Here is a 19697-nt window from a genome sequence, read left to right as displayed (position 1 = left end):
GCTCCCATCTGTGAACAGTGTAATACCCGGTCTTATTTGTTTCTTTTCTGGGCCGGTATCATTATTTTTCGGCCTTTTGACCTGACCCTCAGTTTGAAATTCGACCTGAGGGTCTATTATCATCATTTGCCATTTACCCCACCGACTCATCATAGCCTTAGAGCCAGCAGTTGTTTGTTTTGTCGCCTCTTTAATTGATGACAGCGGAGTGTAGAAAATCAATCTTTGTTCGCCTGCTACTTCTTTTAAAGCTGGCCAAAAGCGGTATGCCAAACAAAGGAATCTTTCTTCATCTGCATACTTTGCTTCTGTGGTGGACCACACGTTTGAAAGGAATAGGGTGGGTTGCTTGGAGCCCAGGTTTCGAGCTTCCATGCCTCCTCCTTTTTCATTTATTTCTAAATGTACTTCTAAAGGAGCCTCCATCTTTCTTTTTTCCAAATGCTGTGCTGTCTCAGTTACATGAATTTTGAGGGCATTATAGTCCTCCAAATCCTCTTTTGTTAGTTGGATATCTTTAGGAGCATCCTTCCTTCTTAATTTGCCTTTTAACTTGTGGAGTGGAGACGCTTTCTCACTCATGCGGGGAATATGATTGCTCACATATTCACATGTACCGAGGAAACGTTCCAAATCGGTCACAGATTTTGGGTCTGGGAAGTCTCTGATTTTTTGTTTATAGGAGTCTGTGATTTCTTTTCCGAGTGGAGAAATCTTAAATCCTAGATATGTCAATTCGTGGCGGGCTATCTCACACTTTTTGAGGCCTATTTTGAACCCTGCGTCTTTTAATCTCTTTAAGACCTCGGATAAACACTGCAAGTGCTCCTCAGGATCGTCATGAGTGAAATACACATCATCTATGTATATTTCAACGGGTAAGCCTTCCAGAGTTTTTACAACCGCCGTTTGAAAAACATTAGGTGCATTTTTATACCCCATCGGCAGACGAAGCCAACAATATGATTCCACTCCCCTCACACGTTGGCGTACACAATTACTTTATAAGAGTAGTTATATTTTAATCTGAGAGAAAACATCAGCTCCCTGCTTTGTGCAGGCCTAATTTCTCTCAAATCTTCCACCAGGAAATTTTAGGAGTATATTGCAGTCAAATACCCTAATCTAAGATAACAAATCAGATCCCTTACTCTATCCTTCAGGCCTTGGTTATCTCAGTGTTCCTGTGGGGACACAATTCATATATTATATTAACAATACATTGATCTGATGATATTACATTAATATTATCACGAGCAATAAATTGCTTAGGGAAGGGTTTTGCCTTTTTCGCCTTAACAGTCCTTAGGCCTTGTCTGGCATTGAGTGATCAGCTCAACTGGGCCGTCACTGTGCGCCAGGGTACGCTATCGGATTCAGCTGGCGTTCGACGGGGAAGTTTCTACAACACTCTTTTCTTTGTATTATAATTCTTGCCCGGCTTATGTTTCAACAAGCTAGGTACCCTTTAAACCTATGCGCAGTGATTATATTTACTGTCCACTAACTTTGCTTCAATGCCCTCCCGTGAAGTACTTTTAGTTTAAGCAGTTTCCTATTTACTTTTGTCTATAACTGAGGGTCAGTCTTATTGTCCCTTTTTTCGTGGACGGCTCCTTCTCCTGTGAAAAGGACGGCCAGGTTTTTATAGGATTTTGACAGCCTCGACCTAAGTTACAGCTCCTAAAGTAAATAGCTCAGGATAGTTAGACTCTTTTTTCTGACTACCGGTTCAGGCCTACGACTGTTACGAGCGCCTGTCAGAAATTATCGAAGTTTATTTCTCCTGGCAGAGTTCAATATATCACCTCAGCTTGATTTCGCTGGTTGAGCAACACTTCTTAACCCTCGGGAGGGTTCGTGTAGTTTAACTTGACAGAAAACATCTGATCCCCTAATTACTCGTCAAAGTACACATATATACTGATGACTTAATGTCGTAATTAGGACCTAATTTCTTCAAGTCCCTGTTCGGGCGCCATGTGACGTGCTACGTATTAGTTAGCTATACTTCCGCGCGCCTTCTATTAGATATATGTATATTAAAAGACAAAAAGTTTTTTAATCAATAAAAAAAATACAAGTTCTTTATTTTTATTTTAAAATTTACTTTTATCAGTCCCTTTTAATCACAAGTGTGGTCCATCAAATGAACAGAGGCTCTCCGTCCGAGACGGACTGTGATTAACCCAGGATCTTTCGGAGTGTCTGCGTGCACTCTGACTCGGATCCTCGGCAGCGAGGGGCAGAATCCACGTCTGCCCTCAGGGTGAACACGGATCAACGGGGCTCTTGTCCCGAGGTCCGGTCTCCCCCGGTGAGTGGCCCCTGGGCCGGAAGTGGTCGGCTAGAAGGAGGAGGGGGGACGGCGCCCCTTTTTTCTTTACCTCTATGTTATTCCACTCAACTGGCTTTAAGTTTTAGCGTTGGCCTCTTGTTCTGGACTGATTTGTTAAAGAAAATCCCCGACGGGATGTCGCTTTCCCCACAAAGTAATAAATCACCAATATGACCCTTTTAACCTTTGGGCAAAGTTATTTGATCTCGCCAGTTTAATTACCTTAAGTGAACAAGGAGTAGCTACCTGGTCTACGATCAACTTCTCAATTTCATTCTCAACAGTCAACTGTACTTTTAGAAATCCTTAATAATTTTCCCGGTGCTCATAAAGGAGAAGCTGTTCTTAATTTATTACCACCTGGATTTAGAGCCCAACAGATATTAAGCTCGTGCAGGTTATCCTACGGATCTCTTCCTCCTTCTTAGAAACAGATGTATGTGGTGTGTGCTAAAGGAGCAATCAGTCGTGTAGCCGTGCATGGATCCTTGCTTACCTGCAGGGGCTGGTCTCGTCCCCGAGGGGGTGTCCCCTCTCCCGGAGGCCGGAGATCACCGATGGACAGGGAAAAGAATCTTTGACGAAGCGCTACAAGTTTACTTATTTATTTTCTGCCAATTACAAGTTTCCTATTTAGGTCCCAATGCATACAAAAATGATAACCAATAAGGTAAAGAACAAAATTGAAAAGACTGAAAAAACCTCTAACACTCAGTGAGACACGGAGTTTACAAAAAGTCCTGTGAACAACCAAGGCTTATGCCCTCAAAAGACTATACGCCTTTCTTCCCGACTAATGCCTCGAACATTTAAAAATTGAGATTTTTTATACTCTCAAGCGGGGGATCTGCTGTCCCCCTCCTTTCTATCTTAGGGCAAGATCCTCTTTTTGGCAGGTGCCTCGTGACAGCTGTCTTGTGATTTGACGTATGCTTCAACTTGAACTTGCACTTGGTCTGAACCCCGACTTCCTCTTTTCTTTGTAATTAGGTCACAGGACTTCTTGCCTCCCCCCTTGCTCCCTCGTGATAGCTTCTGCACAAACGTATGTTTAACGGTGCTCAGGGTATGACATTAATCCATCTCACTCATCACAGATCAAGGAAGGACAACATCATACAACATATTATCAGTCCTAATACAACTCATAATACAAAATCATAATACAAAATCATAATACAAAATCATAATATCGTTTGTTGCCCAGCCTATGATTAAAATAATCGAGTATTCTTAATATACGTACTCTTTTGCCTATATTAGGCCTGTTCCCTTAATGGGTACGGGCTTTACATGTTTTCTAAGCTTCTATGGATGTACCATTTAATCATCCTAAATCTTGATCAAGCAATCCTAACACAGTGATCCTTTTTGATATGTGTCATGCTTGTGGGTGTGTGTGTGTGTGTGGGTGGGTGTATATGTGCTGAGTGTGAGTTTGTCAGTTGGTGTGTGTGTGTGTGTGAGTGTACATGTGCTGAGTGTGAGTTTGTCAGTGGGTGTGTGTGTGTGTGATCGGCCCCCCTGATAAGAGGAACTTGAACTTGGCCATGGGGCCCAGCCTATGTGTCAGAGGATCTTCTCCCTCAAACCCGACATTGTCAGCAAAACACAAGAACCAATCTCTGTCCGTTCTTACATTATTCTTACATTAAGCAGAACTAGATTCGCCCCAGATTTGCTTAGTGTCTGTTTTTTCGGAGGCACCTTCTTACGAAACCCTCAAGGGTCAAACCCCGAGGCCTTCAGTTACTTATTTTGTTTTTAATAGTTTTTCTTTTACTGTTTTCTACTAAGCAGCCAGTATGGTGTCTTTAATACCACACGGCCCTGGCATTCCGGGGAGAAGCTACTCCCAAATTCGCAGATACTTCATCTCCTTCAACAACAGTGATTGACAGGTCTCTACCAGAGACGTATACGCCGTCTCTACGTCACTCCTCCTCAGTCCAGATGTGGTCACTTCCTGTTTATTGGCTGCAAAAAACAATATGGTGACATATATATATATATACTGTGTGTATATATGATGTGATATTTGATGTGTGTTTTTTTGGCTTTCTTTGACAGAGTAAGAGGTGACTCGTTGTGACTGACTCTCATCGTCTTAATGCTCTCTGATAGTGATGATGTCATTCCTCTGCATCTTACACTTCGTTAAAGGTTGATTTCTCTTAACGTCGGATTCTTGTGATATAGCAGCCGATTAACTTTCATCGGGGTTTAAATGCAGCTGTAGCATTGTGTACCTTCCAGTAACAGACTCTCTGCACTGCAGCACATTCTCCTCACCTCCCTGTAAAACAGGAACACTCTCATTTAGAGCCCACGTGTCACAATCCAGACACTTTGAAGGCTATTTTAATTAGCACGTTTGCATTGTTATAGAAAACCTTTATGTGCATCCAGGAAGTCCTGTTGTGTTGTATATTCCTGCAGATTGGTGGTGAACTAAATAAGTTATTACATTTACAAATGAGCCAAGAGTGACACGCAGCTGTCTGTCAGAGAGCATCGTTCACACGTCCGGGTATTTGTCTGGTTAGTGTCAGTAAACAGAGCTCTGCACCGATTGGTCAACGCACCGCAGTCGGGATGAGGCGCTACCTTCTGTTCTTTCAAAGACCCGACATGAATATGATGTTTGTTCTTTGGTTCATTTAGCTTCTTTACCATAATATTACTCTTGTTTGACTTTGGTTGACTTCTAGGCTGCTCTCATCCAGCATTCGTAGCATTCGTAGCTTTATCTACGAAAAACTGTCATTCCTACATTACCCACGAAATCAATTGTTATATAATCCACGTAATCATGAACCAGACCTGCAAAAACCCTCTCAGGGCGAGCGAGTCCAACAAACAGATCAATCACTCAGGAGATCAGTTCGTTCCCCGCGTGGAACGAAAAGTCAACGCTGATGTTTTTGTCTGGTAACTGTTGGACTTCAGCACCGTCTTCTATTAAACCTCACTCAGTAGTTTTGTTCCCTAAACGTTACAAAGTTATGAAGTTTATTTTCATGTATCGAGCAGAAGTCGACACACGTGTTGCTGGACTTTTGTGGGAAAATGCACAAAACATGAGGAGCAACGTTTTGTAAGATCTCCTACGAAGCGTTATGTGAGGACACGTTGGTTCACATGGACGCACATCAAGTATACTCTGTTGGTATCACTTGAAGAGTGCTGGTGTTGGTACTGGAATGAACAGAGTGTGCAGACGGACCGGTGGGTCGTTGTCTTCCTCTTCATCACAGCGGTGAACAGAGACGACGGGCTGAGACTCTTTAAGACGAATATTATTGATGCTTCTTCACTGAGATGCGACCGTGTTCTCTGGAATCACCTGATCACGTTCTCACTGATCGCCTCCCAAATACAAACGGCGAGTGTGTGTGTGTGTGTGTGTGTGTGTGTGTGTGTGTGTGTGTTAGTAGAACAGAGTGTGAGTGTGTGCATATGCAGACTTGTGAGGACGTCCGTCTCACTGTGTGTGTCTCTCCTTGAATTCTTTGACGAGGTCTCTCTCTCATTACACGAGCAGCTGCTGCCATGGAGACTGCAGCAATCAGGTATCCTCAGTCCAGGTTGCAGCAGACAATAAGCCCCCCCCCCACACACCCCCACACACACACACACACACACACACACACACACACACACACACACACACACAGTGTATGATATCCGGTGCTATTCAGCAGTCCAGTGGACTTGAAGTCTTGTGTTTTTTCGTCGTTGTGTTTGCAGCTTGCACTGATATTCTGCGTTCAGAGGATCCAAACCTCCTCAGTGATGATGAACGTACCCTCCCACCTTTATTCCACACGGCTGGAACGCTTCTCTTTCCCATCATAACTCATGTTATGGTGGAGGTCGTGAGCGGACGGTCCGTCGTGTCGTTCAGGTTCTCGAGGACTCGTTGTGTCTCGGGTTCCTCCATGAACTGTGAAGGTCACGTTCTTTGTAGTCTACAGTCGATGAGTCAACAAAGGAGGGTTCTCCCTCACCTGAGCGGTATTTATCAGTAGATCTGGACCACATGCAGTGCTGGTCCATGGTCTGATGTGCCCCTCTGTGTGTGGGTGTGTGTGTGTGTGTGTGTGTGTGTGTGTGTGGCTGGTTTCTATACAGGACTTTGTGTGAGGTACAGTGTGTGAATGCTGACGTGAGGCCCGGATCAATTGTCTGGTCTTTACAATGGATCCAAAAGGCCTTTCAGCCAGCAGCTTTACATCATTCACTACCAGCCAGACCGGACTGATATGATGTAGGACCCAGTGAGTGTGTGTGTGTGTGTGTGTGTGTGTGTGTGTGTGTGTGTGTGTGTGTGTGTGTGTGTGAGTGTGTGTGTGTGTGTGTGTGTGTGTGTGTGTGTGTGTGTGTGTGAGTGTGTGTGTGAGTGTGTGTGTGAGTGTGTGTCTCATGTAGCAATCACACTAAAGCCAGAATGTCAGATTTGTATTCAGAGCACGTAGTAAATATTTAATAATTCATTAACCCTCACAGTTTAACGTTAACCATCAGAGTGTAAATAAAGTTTCACTGACTCAGTAGAACTTGTGTTTCTAGTCTCTGATCTCTGATCATGTTTCATTGTAAACAACCAACCAGAGAAGCGCTAGTAACGTTAGCAGCACCGCTAACGGCTAACCAACGAGGTTCACTTCAGTGACATCATGATGCCTTCAGGCTCTGCTCAGTGAACACGAGTACTGGCTGAAGGTTCATTATAACGTTATCATGATGTGTTCACATGTAGTCTGTAAAATGTAGTTTTGGTGATAAACTTGAATGAATCCAGTAGTTTGAAGGAGATGTTTTCACATGAATATAAAATAGATATTAGAGATGAATTATGATGTTTACCTTCTAACACGAGCTCTAAACTCATTATCATACTTCATTAACAATAATAATGACGCGATTTGTTTCTATCTATAAAAATACAATCTTTTATTTCCTAATCATTTGAATTGTATTTTTATAAAGAAAAACAAAAAACAAATTATAAATTACTAAAACAAAGTAAAAGTTTAACATTTAGTAGTTTTGGTGGTTTACTGACGTGAGTCTGGATCTTTGTAGACCAGCTTTAATCAAACATCAAATGGATCTGTGTCTGTTAACACGGGTCATCAGCGATCGGTTACTATTGGCTAAAAGTGATCAGGAACCTCTACTCGCTCCTTTTTATATCTGAACGGTTGAACAAGTCCCGGAGGAAGAGAGAGGGAGGTTCTGGAGGAAGCTCGTACATTCACAGTGTTGCAGACAATTTACCCGTCAATGCACCAGTGGAGGCCGTCAGGGCCTCTAAAGCCTCCTCTGCTGGTCTCAACACAATCACAAAGCTAGAGCTATTTTATCATTTCATCATTTTTACACTACATGTATTATAATTTATAAAAATATTGTTCCCATTATCTTATGTTCTCATTGCACAGCTACTGTGCTCCTCAGCTGCTCTGCTTCAGTGCAGCTTGTTTTAAGTAGAGCTTTTATCCAATCAGAGTTCACCTCTGTGTCTCTAGGTAGAACAGAGGCCCCAGGCCTGCAGACTCACCAGTGAATCCATGTGCAGGTTAAGTGAATGGGGACGATGTTGTTGATTGACAGTGTTCAACCAATCAGATCTTTAGTTTGACATGTTGGGCGTATTCTTTGATATACTCCGCACAAAGTGTTAAAGTGTTAAAGTTAAAGTGTTAAAGTTAAGTTTGAGTGTTTAAGTGCTCTACTTTGGAGATTCTTGTGTTTTCTAGTGGACTCATTTTCCCTCTCGGTGTCGACAGACGAATAAATCCATCAGTAAAAAGAACTATGGAGTCGTGTATTTGCTGGAGGGAGTGATCGTTACTACTCTGTTCGTTTGTCTATCGTGTCGTTTTCGTGATCTGGTTAACGTTGTTCCCTCTGATGTGATTCATATTTGAATGGCTCGTGCTCTTGAGTGTGTGGCAGAATGCGTGTTTTAGCTGAATTGATTTTGACTCGTTGTTCGTTAATGCCGCCGCATCCCGCCCTGCGGGTATTCATGTATCTGCTCTCATAGCGTATTTGTAGGTGTTGAGCTTCATTTTTTACGAGTGCAGGCCCAGGTATGACATGCACGGCCTCACACAGCTCACACACACACACACACACACACACACACACACACACACACACACACACACACCGACATACTTAATGTGCAATTTGCAAGTGACCCTCTGATGGTCACAAGATCAGAAAGCCCTCGTGGTGTCTTTCACAGAGCCTGCTTTCATGTTCATGTGATCGTCTGCCCCCCCCCCCCCACACACACACACCTAAAGAAGTCACGTACCGACCGGTGGGGGAGGAGAACCGTATATGAAACCACATCACATGCTCCACGTTTCATGGCTGCTGAGCAAGTGAAGAATGTTTGGGTGCAGCGAGTTCAAGTAAATCACTTCACTTGTTGCACATTCTCGGTCTGCAGTTAAATTTGTGTGTTCGTGAAAGCGTCCGTAGGTGCAAACTATGAAGAGGAAAAACACCTTTTTTAACCTTGCGACATGCAGTAGATGTGCATTTTGAAGGACACTCAACACAACACAAACACGGCTCAGTAACTCAATCTGCCCGCTCTGCAATGTGACACACGATGTAACTGTGACCCTGAAAACGACGTGTGTTCACAAAACCACAACCAACTCGGCCGTGCCTGAACCAAGAGAGAGAGAGAGAGAGGAGAGAGAGAGAGAGAGAGAGAGAGAGAGAGAGAGAGAGAGAGAGAGAGAGAGAGAGAGAGAGAGAGAGAGAGAGAGAGAGAGAGCGAGAGAGAGAGAGAGGAGAGAGAGAGAGAGAGAGAGGAGTTTATTTCCCAGTGGAGCTTCATAAAACCAGACCAGGTCCTGCAGTCCTTGTTACAGAAACTGCATCACGGTAAACAGCACAGGTTCCTCGTGCACCGGCTGTGTACATTGAAACTCATTATGAAGCAAACTACTCTCACAATAAAGATGTTTTATTATTATTATGTATTTTATTAGCAGGAAACGAGGAGAGACGGATCTCACTCGTATGAACTCAGTGTCTTTTAATTTAGTTCTATTTACAAAAGAAAAGCTACAGAAACTGTAAATACAGGTTGTGTTGGTTCCAAGTGATTTATAGAAACTGAAGCTGCTTAGTGCTAACTTAGCTTAGCATTAGCATCTTCTAATGTCTGCCGTGAGCCTTCATAACAAGTTATCCTGTCTCACTGCTAAATGAAAGAACACTAAGGCGCTGTAGAGCTAGCAACGTTAGCAGCACCGTTAGCAGCACCGCTAACGGCTTCCATTCAGTTACATCATGATGCCTTCAGGCTCTGCTCAGTGAACACGAGCACTGGCTGAAGGTTCATTATAACGTCATCATGATGTGTTCACATGTCGTCTGTAAAGTGTAGTTTTGGTGATAACCAGCTGCTATAATCAAACATCAGAGGGATCTGTGTCCATTGATATGGTTGATAATAACGCCCTCATACAGTTACATAACCTGATTATATATAATATATAATATATTACATTTAGTATGTTTATATTCTTATATATTCTTATAAAACTATTTGTAATCTGCAGGAAAAGGAGCTTCTTATATGACCATTAGCATGAATAGAGCTTCATTCTGAGCTGACGTCATGTGACTTTGTGTGACTTTGTGTTTTCTGACCTGAATCTTGAAGCACGTGAGGCGGTGGACCGACGTGTGCGTGCGTGCGTGCGTGCGTGAGTGCGTGTGTTTGATGCCGGGTATGGTTGAGTGTGTTTTTTTCTCTGAAGAACGCTGGTGGGCAGAGGCCGGGCCCGGTAATGAGCGGAGACGGGAGGAGACGATGGTGGAGGGGAGCGAGTGATGATGCAGCCGAGGCTAAAAATAGAAGAAAGGTTGTGGATGCTCACTAACACAAGACACAGGCTCAAGATGCAGCTCATGTTGCCTCTCTGCATGGTGTAGACCGCTGCAGAGAGGCAGAGGTGCTTTTATCTCTTCATGCTGAACCCCCAAAAAACACCATTTATCACAATCAGCCTATAAAATATTATTATTACTATTATTATTATTATTATCCTGACTGACAGCCCTGCTCCCTCTGCAGCCTGCATGTGTCCAGGCTGTCCATTGTGTAAACACAGACACAGACAGCTGGGTAAACTACCTGTGTGTTACTCCCTCAAACACACACACACACACACACACACACTCCCACACACACTCCCACACACACTCTCTCACAAACACACACAGAATCCATCAGCACTCAGACAAACATGAACACGCCCGGCAGCCTCGTGCAGACAGAACCAGCTCCCTGGAGGTTTGTCTGATCCTCCTCCGTAGCGGTCTGTAGTAGTGTGTAGTGGTCTGTAGTAGTCTGTAGTGGTCTGTAGTGGTATGTAGTAGTCTGTAGTGGTCTGTAGTGGTCTGTAGTAGTCTGTAGTGGTCTGTAGTAGTCTGTAGTGGTCTGTAGTGGTATGTAGTAGTCTGTAGTGGTCTGTAGTGTGTAGTGGTCTGTAGTGGTCTGTAGTAGTCTGTAGTGGTCTGTAGTAGTCAGTAGTGGTCTGTAGTAGTCTGTAGTGGTCTGTAGTGGTATGTAGTAGTCTGTAGTGGTCTGTAGTGGTCTGTAGTAGTCTGGAGTGGTCTGTAGTGGTCTGTAGTAGTCTGTAGTAGTCTGTAGTGGTCTGTAGTAGTGTGTAGTGGTCTGTAGTGGTCTGTAGTAGTCTGTAGTGGTCTGTAGTGGTATGTAGTAGTCTGTAGTGGTCTGTAGAGGTCTGTAGTAGTCTGTAGTGGTCTGTAGTGGTCTGTAGTAGTCTGTAGTGGTCTGTAGTAGTCTGTAGTGGTCTGTAGTAGTCTGTAGTGGTCTGTAGTGGTCTGTAGTGGTCTGTAGTGGTCTGTAGTGGTCTGTAGTGGTCTGTAGTGGTCTGTAGTAGTCTGTAGTGGTCTGTAGTGGTCTGTAGTAGTCTGTAGTAGTCTGTAGTGGTCTGTAGTGGTCTGTAGTAGTCTGTAGTGGTCTGTAGTGGTCTGTAGTGGTCTGTAGTGGTCTGGTCTGAGAGGAGAGAGGGACTAGACCATTTTGTCGCCGCTGTTTGTGTCTCCGTGCAGAATGAATGCAGAGCGGCGTTGGAGGAGGAGTCACAGTAACCTCCTCCGACAGGATGATTGACTCCATTTTGTCGTCGTCTGGATACAAAATAAAACTCTTCAGCACGTTTCAACGCTCCGCCAAGTATTTAAACAAACACACGTGAGTCACAAGAGGACCGTGTACAGAGTTTACCAACCGCTGGTTTTCATCTTATTCATCCGCCACCAACACAGCACAAGTTAAGAGGGATTTGTGAACCGTTAATTGGAGATTTAATTATTTTATGTGATAGATTGTAATTTAGGTGCAAATAAAGAAAACTAAATGCACTAAACTTAATTAAGCCTGTATTTCCTCCCATAACACAGTATTACATTAGTATTATTATTCACATCACTGTGTGCTGTCACTCTAAATCACAGAAGAGATTTATTTGAAGAGCCATTTTTGAAGAGAAACCCAGAGGCACATTGAAACAGACATCAGGGATTATTCTTATTATATCTTATTATTCATGAATCTCTCCTGCAGGGCTGTCGTGACATTAAGGCCTGAGAGCTGAAGTCTTTGCTCGGTCTACAGACACCGTCTGACTGCAGCAGGTGGCATTCTTTTATGAATTATTACAAAAAAAACATGCAAGTGGAGAACGGAGCTCAGGTTAGTTACCAGACACACACGTTCAAGAACAAACGCTCTGCGTGAAAGGAGCGTAATTAGGAAGAACGTGGCCAGCCGAGTCCAAACAGTCTTTGTGAAGTTAAAACAGGACCAGCACTCACTTCATTACATCTGAGTTCAAACTAATGCGACTGTAAGAAAGGGTTTTAGTAGAATTAATTCCCAGAGATTATAATAACTTTTTATAACTATTTTAAACCGAGCACATTACTATTTAAAAGTTACAACAATTAACTTTCATTTCGTCTTGATTCTGGCGCTCCCTGTGGACTAGAGCGGTCGTGTTTCTGAGCACCAGACTCGGCGTCAGTCTCTCGACGCTCAATTTAATGCCGCCAGTGTGAGTTTCCCTCACAGTAAAAATAAAGACAGATCTCTCTGCTTCCATCCAAAGGTCCTGACGCTACCATGAGCTACAACAAGCTGCTTTAATGTCCTCTCTCGCTTCCTCTGCAGCTCTTCTCCATCGTGATCTTCGGCTGCATCGCCAACGAGGGCTACATCAACCGCCCCAACGAGGTGGAGGAGTTCTGCATCTTCAACCGCAACCAGAACGCCTGTAATTACGGCGTCTTCATGGGCTCCATGGCCTTCCTCTGCTGCATGGCCTTCCTGGCTCTGGACGTCTACTTCCCCCAAATCAGCAGCGTCAAAGACCGCAAGAAGGCGGTGCTGGCTGATGTCGGGTTGTCAGGTAAAGCTCTGTTCATGGTGGAGACACTCATATGTGTAATCCAGACTGGGCTGTATTATAATAAGCATGTAAACCTCAGACAGGTACCAGCTCCTCTAAATGATCTTAAAGCAAGAAGAAATGTTGACTGTAAAGACACGAACAGGAGTATGAAGACACGGTGTGCTCGGGAACTGATACAAATGAACCTGGAACGGATCGTTTCAAGTTGAAAAGCTTGTAAGACAATAACCAGCCGGCAACCTCCGGTTCTGACGAGTGAATCCAAAGCTTCACGTGTTAAAGCTGCATTCTCTCTAGTGTCCACCAGGGGGCGACTCCTCTGGTTGTATAGAAGTCTATGAGAAAATGACTCTACTTCTCTCTTGATTTATTACCTCAGTAAACATTGTAAACATGAGTTTATGGTCTCAATCTCTAGTTTCAAGTCTTCTTCAATACAGCATGATGTTCATTTAGTGAATGATGGTCCATTTAGAGTCACACAGACCATAAAGCAGGGGATGCTTTAGACGTGAGAGAGTTAGTAGTCTTCTCATTTAAAAGCCTTTAAACACACAAGGGGCGTGACCAATAAACAACATGAAAATTATAATTAATTTCCTGCGACTATTGTGCACGAAAACTATTGAAATCTGCAACATTGCACATTTTTTTAAATAAAAAGGTTGGAATAGATTCTCGCAGCATGTGACCGTACAGCTATCGTGAGCTATTTTCCATTTCGTGAATTTGAGTTCCCTCCGGTAAACAGTTAGGCAGTGTATATGTCGGGCTTTTATTGTGAAAGGTAAGCACAGAGGAAGTGGATCTGGTCTGCCTTTGTCAATATTAAGAAGTAAAATGTGCCGTCTTGGTTCGGACTGCGGAGCCTCCGTGTTGTTGTACTCCATAGAGCGCGTTATGAATATGTTCGTTCTGCGTTGATGCATTTATTCGGGGTGCAAAAGCAGCATGTTTCCCACAGAGTCATCGTCCTTCACCAGGTCCAGGTCCTCTTTAATCCAGTGAATCTTTCACACTTCCTTTTGTTCGATCACTTAATGTCTCTTAATGACTAAATGTCTCAGGTGGTGTCTTGTTACACTTCCATCACCGGTACTTTAACCCTCTCCTTTACCTCCGTCTCTCTTCCCAGCGTTCTGGTCCTTCATGTGGTTCGTGGGTTTCTGTTTCTTGGTGAACCAGTGGCAGGTGAGCAAGCTGGAGGACAACCCGCTGAGGGAGGGAGGAGACGCCGCCCGGGCGGCCATCACCTTCTCCTTCTTCTCCATCTTCACCTGGGTAAGAACCTGCACATCCTCAAATGTGTCAAATCTGTGTTCCTCTCCATCTCACGCGCTGCCGTTCCCACAGGGCGCTCAGACGCTCCTCTCGATGGAGAAGCTAAAGAACGTGTCGTTTGAAGAGGAGTACACCAAGCTGTTCCCCCCGCAGCCCCATCAACCTCTTGTCTGACTCCTCCCTCTTTGCTGCTGCATTAACCCACTTAAATCTCCTATTGTTCTGACCCAAACACATTATGATGATGACGTATGTGCAGGCGGGTTAATTCAATTGTTCATCAATATGCACGACTCAACAATTACACATATATCCGGCTTTAAACGCCTTCTCACGTCCCTGTGATCTGTTCTCAGAATGAAAGCTGCCCACTGGGATTATTATTATAACCAGAAACAAACTTGACATATTCATGTAGATATCCTTTTTTAAATTTAGATAAAATAAACAATATGAGCTTGTGAAGTGAATGTTTGTTTTTTACTTTGTATTCAGGCCGCACTCATCACTAACATGCAGGTTTACAGAGTGATATATATATATATATATATATATATATATATATATATATATATATATATATATTCAAAGCTTTATTCCACATTTTGTGAAATACACTTATTTTCTGGTTTTCTTTGGTTTCAGTGTTCATGCTAAGCTAAGCTAAGCTTACCAGCTAATGTCTCCAGCTTCATATTGAACAGGACAGACATTAAAAGGAGTCGATCTTCTCATCTAACTCTTTGCCAGGAAGTGAAGAAGTCTATTTCACAAAATAAATGTCACAACGATTCATTTTAAAGGGACAGTGTGTGGGGATGTGGCGCCATCTAGCGGCGAGGTGGCAGATTGCAACCGACTGAAACTTCTCCCGCGTGAGGAGAATAGAATGCAGTAGAAACATGGAGGACTCATTCTAAAGCTGTGTTTAAATACAGCAGCGATGTTATTGTAGTTGTTTTATTGTTTCTACACGTTTGTTTCCTCTGGTCTCTGTACAAATATGAGGTTCTATCGTAGATAGGGATGCCCCCCCCCCCCCGAAACTCGGTTCTAAACAGGAACCGCTTCTGAGTATCGATGCGGTCCAGAGTTAGCGGTTCTGCTATCGGTTCTTTTAGAAGCTCCGGAGTGAGACGTCCTCGTCTCCGTCTCTTTGTCTTCGTCTCCGGCTCAGGACAGCGTGTTGAAATATTTAATAAACTCGAGTATTCGCGTCCGTGCGTTGACTCAGTTTGTAATCGTGCTGCGTGAGAAAGTTTCCTTCACATTTGGTTTGAACACAATCTAAAAAAAACGATTCTTAGTTTCGGGAATAGAATGCTGCACACTGGCCCTTTAATTCCCTGTTTTCTCCTTTAACGCTCGCTCTTTGAGTATTTCATTAAGTTCAGCAGAAAGATTTATTGTTTTCTGAGATTGACTTAAACGGACCTTTTTTTAAGACCATTTAATTGAAGTATCAACCGTTTTCATTGCCTATGCATGTAGGATTTGTATGGTTAGATTGATGTAATTAGGTCATAAATGTCTAGAATACTAACATCTACAGCTACAAATATTACGAAGGATTTTGCAGTAAATGAAGAGCAGCTCGCTGGTTTCTCTTTCTCCCTGAGAGCGTCTGCGTTTGCTCCGGGAACTCACGGCGTCTTCGGCTTTCCTCCAGTTGTCTTTAAAAACCTGTAATTATCGACCCGAGTGAGATTTGTGGTGTTTTACGGCTGTTTAATAATGCACACAGACGTAGTTTAACTGCTTGGTCTTTATTCCAGAGTGTCGCTGAGGTGATGTTCCTCATCACGCGCTGAATAACGGACGCTGCCTAAAGAACTAACTCGCTCAAACTAATCAGCTTCACCAGCTTCCCGACCCCGACTAATCAAGATTTCCTTTCTCTCTCTTTGTTCTTTCTGTCCAACCTCTGCTCTAACACCTCCTCCACCTCCGCATCATCCATCCATCTCTCCAACACCTTTCGTCCATCTTTCTTTTCGTCCTCTTTGCCCCCGTCTGTCTCCGATTCCCCTTCATCATCATCACCCCCCCCCCCCAAGGCGGGCCAGTCCTTCCTGGGCTTCCAGAGGTACAAGCTGGGGGCCGACTCGGCCCTCTTCTCCCAGGAATACACGGACCCCAGCCAGGACGCCGCCGGAGCCCCGTACACCTCCTTCGGCGGGGACAACCTGGAGAGCCCCGGAGGAGGAGGAGGAGGAGGAGGAGGAGGCCAGGCCAACAGCGATGAGGCCTTTGACGGCACCGGCGGCTACCAGCGTCAGGACTACTGAGATATCGGGGTGAAATATACTGGGGGGGGGGGGGGGGGGGGGGGGTTGCCTATAGTTCCTAATTGAGAGCTGGGTTTGTTTCTACTTCATAGTTTGGGTTAATACAGCATTGATCAGTGGTTTTACACAAAGACGTGTGCACACTCTCAGCTGTACGAAGGATAAAGGTGGTGTTACAGTTTGAAACCATCACAGTGACGTGGATCACGACTCTGAGGTGGTTTCATGTCGTCAGTAAAGAGTCTGGTCGGTGCTGTGTTGACCCACAGCGGATCAGTTTGGACTGTTAAGAGGAGACACGACAGCTCAATTCAGAGATTTTGTTCTATTATTCTTCAATAACTCGTCTTCTTTCAGACGAGAGGAAGTAAAACGTTTATTTTACTACTTTGTGTGTTTACATCTGTAGATTTCTCTTAAAATCACCAGAAGTTACATCACATAACGCCTCATTTACATATTTAAACACAACATTTGAGAAAACCTGTAACACAGTAACTCGTGGTGAAGCTTCATGGTGATCTCTATGAGTTCATGTTTTATTCACCTGTAGAGTCTCTAAATGTCTGTAATGAACTAAACGTCTCTTTAAAGGACGTTTTCTCTCAATGAGTTTGTTCTCAGACTCTGATGATAAATCTCCACTTCAGCAGCTCTTACACACACCAAACGTTACACGTTCACTCCTCTCTATGTGCTGAAGGTTCACACATCACTCACACACTCATCTATACATTTATTAATTAATGGAGAACATGGATGTTTTGATGCTGATCACCTGTCGTGTCTCCTCTCAGGATCTCCAAACAGACTCAGCGGATCTCTTGGTAATTGTGGGCAACTTTCCAGATTTTGGGGATTGGTGGAGGTCAAGGGTCATCAGAAACGGGTCACACTGTAGCAGATCAATGCTTGTGACCACGTTGCCTTCATCGTCTGCTGTCAGCTGTTAGTTTAAACACACACACACACACACACACACACACACACACACACACACACACACATACAGCATATGGGTTTTTAAAAAACTGACTAAGGTGCATCATAGGATCAAGCAACAGCGGCATATCTGGCAACCAATCCCCTCGACTGTAACACAGGAGTGTGTTTGTGTTTATTTTTGATGTGTGAGGATGTGGGACAGTGTGTGTGTCTGTGTGTGTGTGTGTGTGTGTGTGTGTCTGTGTGTGTGTGTGTGTTTTCTCGTTTTCCCTGAAGAACCGTCTTTCTCGCTCCTCGATTGTTGCCTAAGTGCCGACTGCCAAGCTAAACCCTACGAACCGAGGCAAGACACACCCGACACGCACAGCGTCACGAGTTCTCTTTCTGCGTCTTCAGAGCGACGTTAAAGCTCATTAAACTGTGTTTCTGTCCTTAAAGAGCGACTAAACACCCAGAGGGTCACGAGCACAGGCTCACTGAGAGGTCAGCATCTCCACAGCTCGCCTGTAACAGCCGAACATCAACCGGGAGAGGACGGTCGCTATTCATATTTATAAGACGATACGTGGAATTCAAATATTTGACATTAATCTGAATCCATGGAGAACATTATTAACAACATAAACGTGGTGTTCAGCTGTAGAGAGAGTGGTTTGATGTTTAGTTGCTCTTTAAGTGCATTAAAGCAGGCGTGTGTGTTCATCGTAGAGCGTCCTGAACTGACCGTTGATGATCGGTTTCCTCTTCATTTCAACACATCTACAGACGAGGCAGCAGAAGTATTTATGAACGCGCCGTGCTCCATTTTCTTAAAGAATAAAGTACATCTATCTCTACGAATATATGTAAATCTATAATTCAGTATATTAGATTGTTTTAAAAAAAAGAAAAGATCATGCTTTATTTTAGGGCATTATGCTAATTCTGTATGAAAAGAAGAAAAAGACAAAAGAAAGAAGGTTCTGTGTTCCCGTGATGTCGTGATACGAGATGTGCTGAGGTCAGCGATGCTTCGTCCCTCATGTTGCTTTCTGAGGAAGGAGATTGTTTTTATTTTGGGATAATAATACCAACTATTAAAAAATTAAAAAAAAAAACAGCAAGAAAAAATGTGACCAAATTATCAAAGTATATATGCACATGTGTATACTTTATACTGTACAACCATGTAGACGTATCGATGTGTGACGTTCCTTTGTGAAGCCCGTTATAAGGTTAGTGTGAACAAACGTGTGTTTGATTTTAACCAATAAAAATAAAGAAAATACAGATCACGATGTGTTTTTGGATTCTTTGTCTTCTGTTGTTTATTATCAATAAGCTTTTGTGTTATAGATACGACACACACGTCTACATTTACCACACGGCCTCACACCTCATCAGATGTTTGTCTGGACTGTTTGATGCTTATGAAATGTTTTTACTGATAAAGCAGCAGATATACTGTCACTATAAACTCATGTTCGGTTCAGCTGTGATAGCGAGCAGCTGCAGGGAGACAGATGTGTCTCCCTCTTCTGGCGAGTACAGTTTTACCTTTCATCACATTTAAGTGCAGGTTTTAAGGATAAAATCACATTAATGTCTTTAACTCACCCTGCTGGTGAAGACAGTGGACTGCAACGCAGTGAAGCTGCTTACTGGCTGACTTTAGATCGGTTTCCTGAGAACTAGGCTTGTAGTAGGCTTGAATGTATTTAATTTACAAAGGTAAAGATGGATTTCAGTGCACCATCTAACGATGCACCTGTTCTCAGAAATCAAGTCATTTATATCATATTGACAGATACATTTATCATTCATCTAAGTGTACTCGTAGCCATGCATACATTTTAAAATGTCACGAAGACCAAAGGATCTATAAAACGAAGCTCTAAATGTAGTTTATTGTTGTAGTTCATAATGAAGCCGTGAGGCGGAGATATTGTCAAATATAACCAGTGAAGCAACAAACCGGAAGTGTTTGTTTCCTCCTTTTTATTAACTAATTAACTAATTAATTCATTGAAGAGCATTGTAATGGAAACGCTTTAAATAGAAACTGTTCAACGAACACATCGCAATAAAAAATAAATACAAAATGTTTCAATAAATTTACGACTTTGACGGATGTATATGGATGCTGCCTTCAAGTTGTGTCGGATATTTAGTATTTAGAAGAAATACCTGATCTAAAATTGCTAAATGCCGGTTTGCGTATTATGTTTTCTGAAATTTTATATTAATAACAATGCATTATCAAAACAGCCACGAACCATGTCATGTATTCATTGAATCGTATTAAAAATCATTTTCCACTCGCAGGGTGTGTGTTTATAACAATGAGATTGGGAATGTCGAGCATTGCAATGAAGCCCTGAACGC

At 43.2% G+C, this 19697-nt stretch overlaps 1 protein-coding gene across 2 annotated transcripts in view; it reads left to right on the top strand.

Moving 5' to 3' along the window:
• The window catches only part of syngr1b (synaptogyrin 1b), a gene marked incomplete at its 3' end in the record, with an annotated part of 31491 nt that extends 15103 nt beyond the window's left edge, over positions 1–16388 (top strand). Inside the window, exons 2-4 of one of the 2 annotated variants that reach the window (XM_079159151.1) lie at positions 12579–12816; positions 13955–14100; positions 16158–16388. In XM_079159151.1, the coding sequence (XP_079015277.1) occupies positions 12579–12816; positions 13955–14100; positions 16158–16388 (615 nt within the window). Of the gene's footprint in view, positions 1–12578; positions 12817–13954; positions 14101–14172; positions 14321–16157 lie in introns of those variants that run through there. The other variant, XM_079159152.1, reaches the window with a different exon arrangement.
• Positions 16389–19697: the final 3309 nt, after the last annotated feature.

This window comes from Pholis gunnellus, assembly GCF_910591455.1.
Source record: "Pholis gunnellus genome assembly, chromosome: 5".
In the NCBI taxonomy this organism is placed as follows: domain Eukaryota; kingdom Metazoa; phylum Chordata; class Actinopteri; order Perciformes; family Pholidae; genus Pholis; species Pholis gunnellus.
The sequence above is the reverse complement of the archived record's forward strand: the minus strand, read 5'-3'. Positions and strand labels throughout refer to the sequence as shown.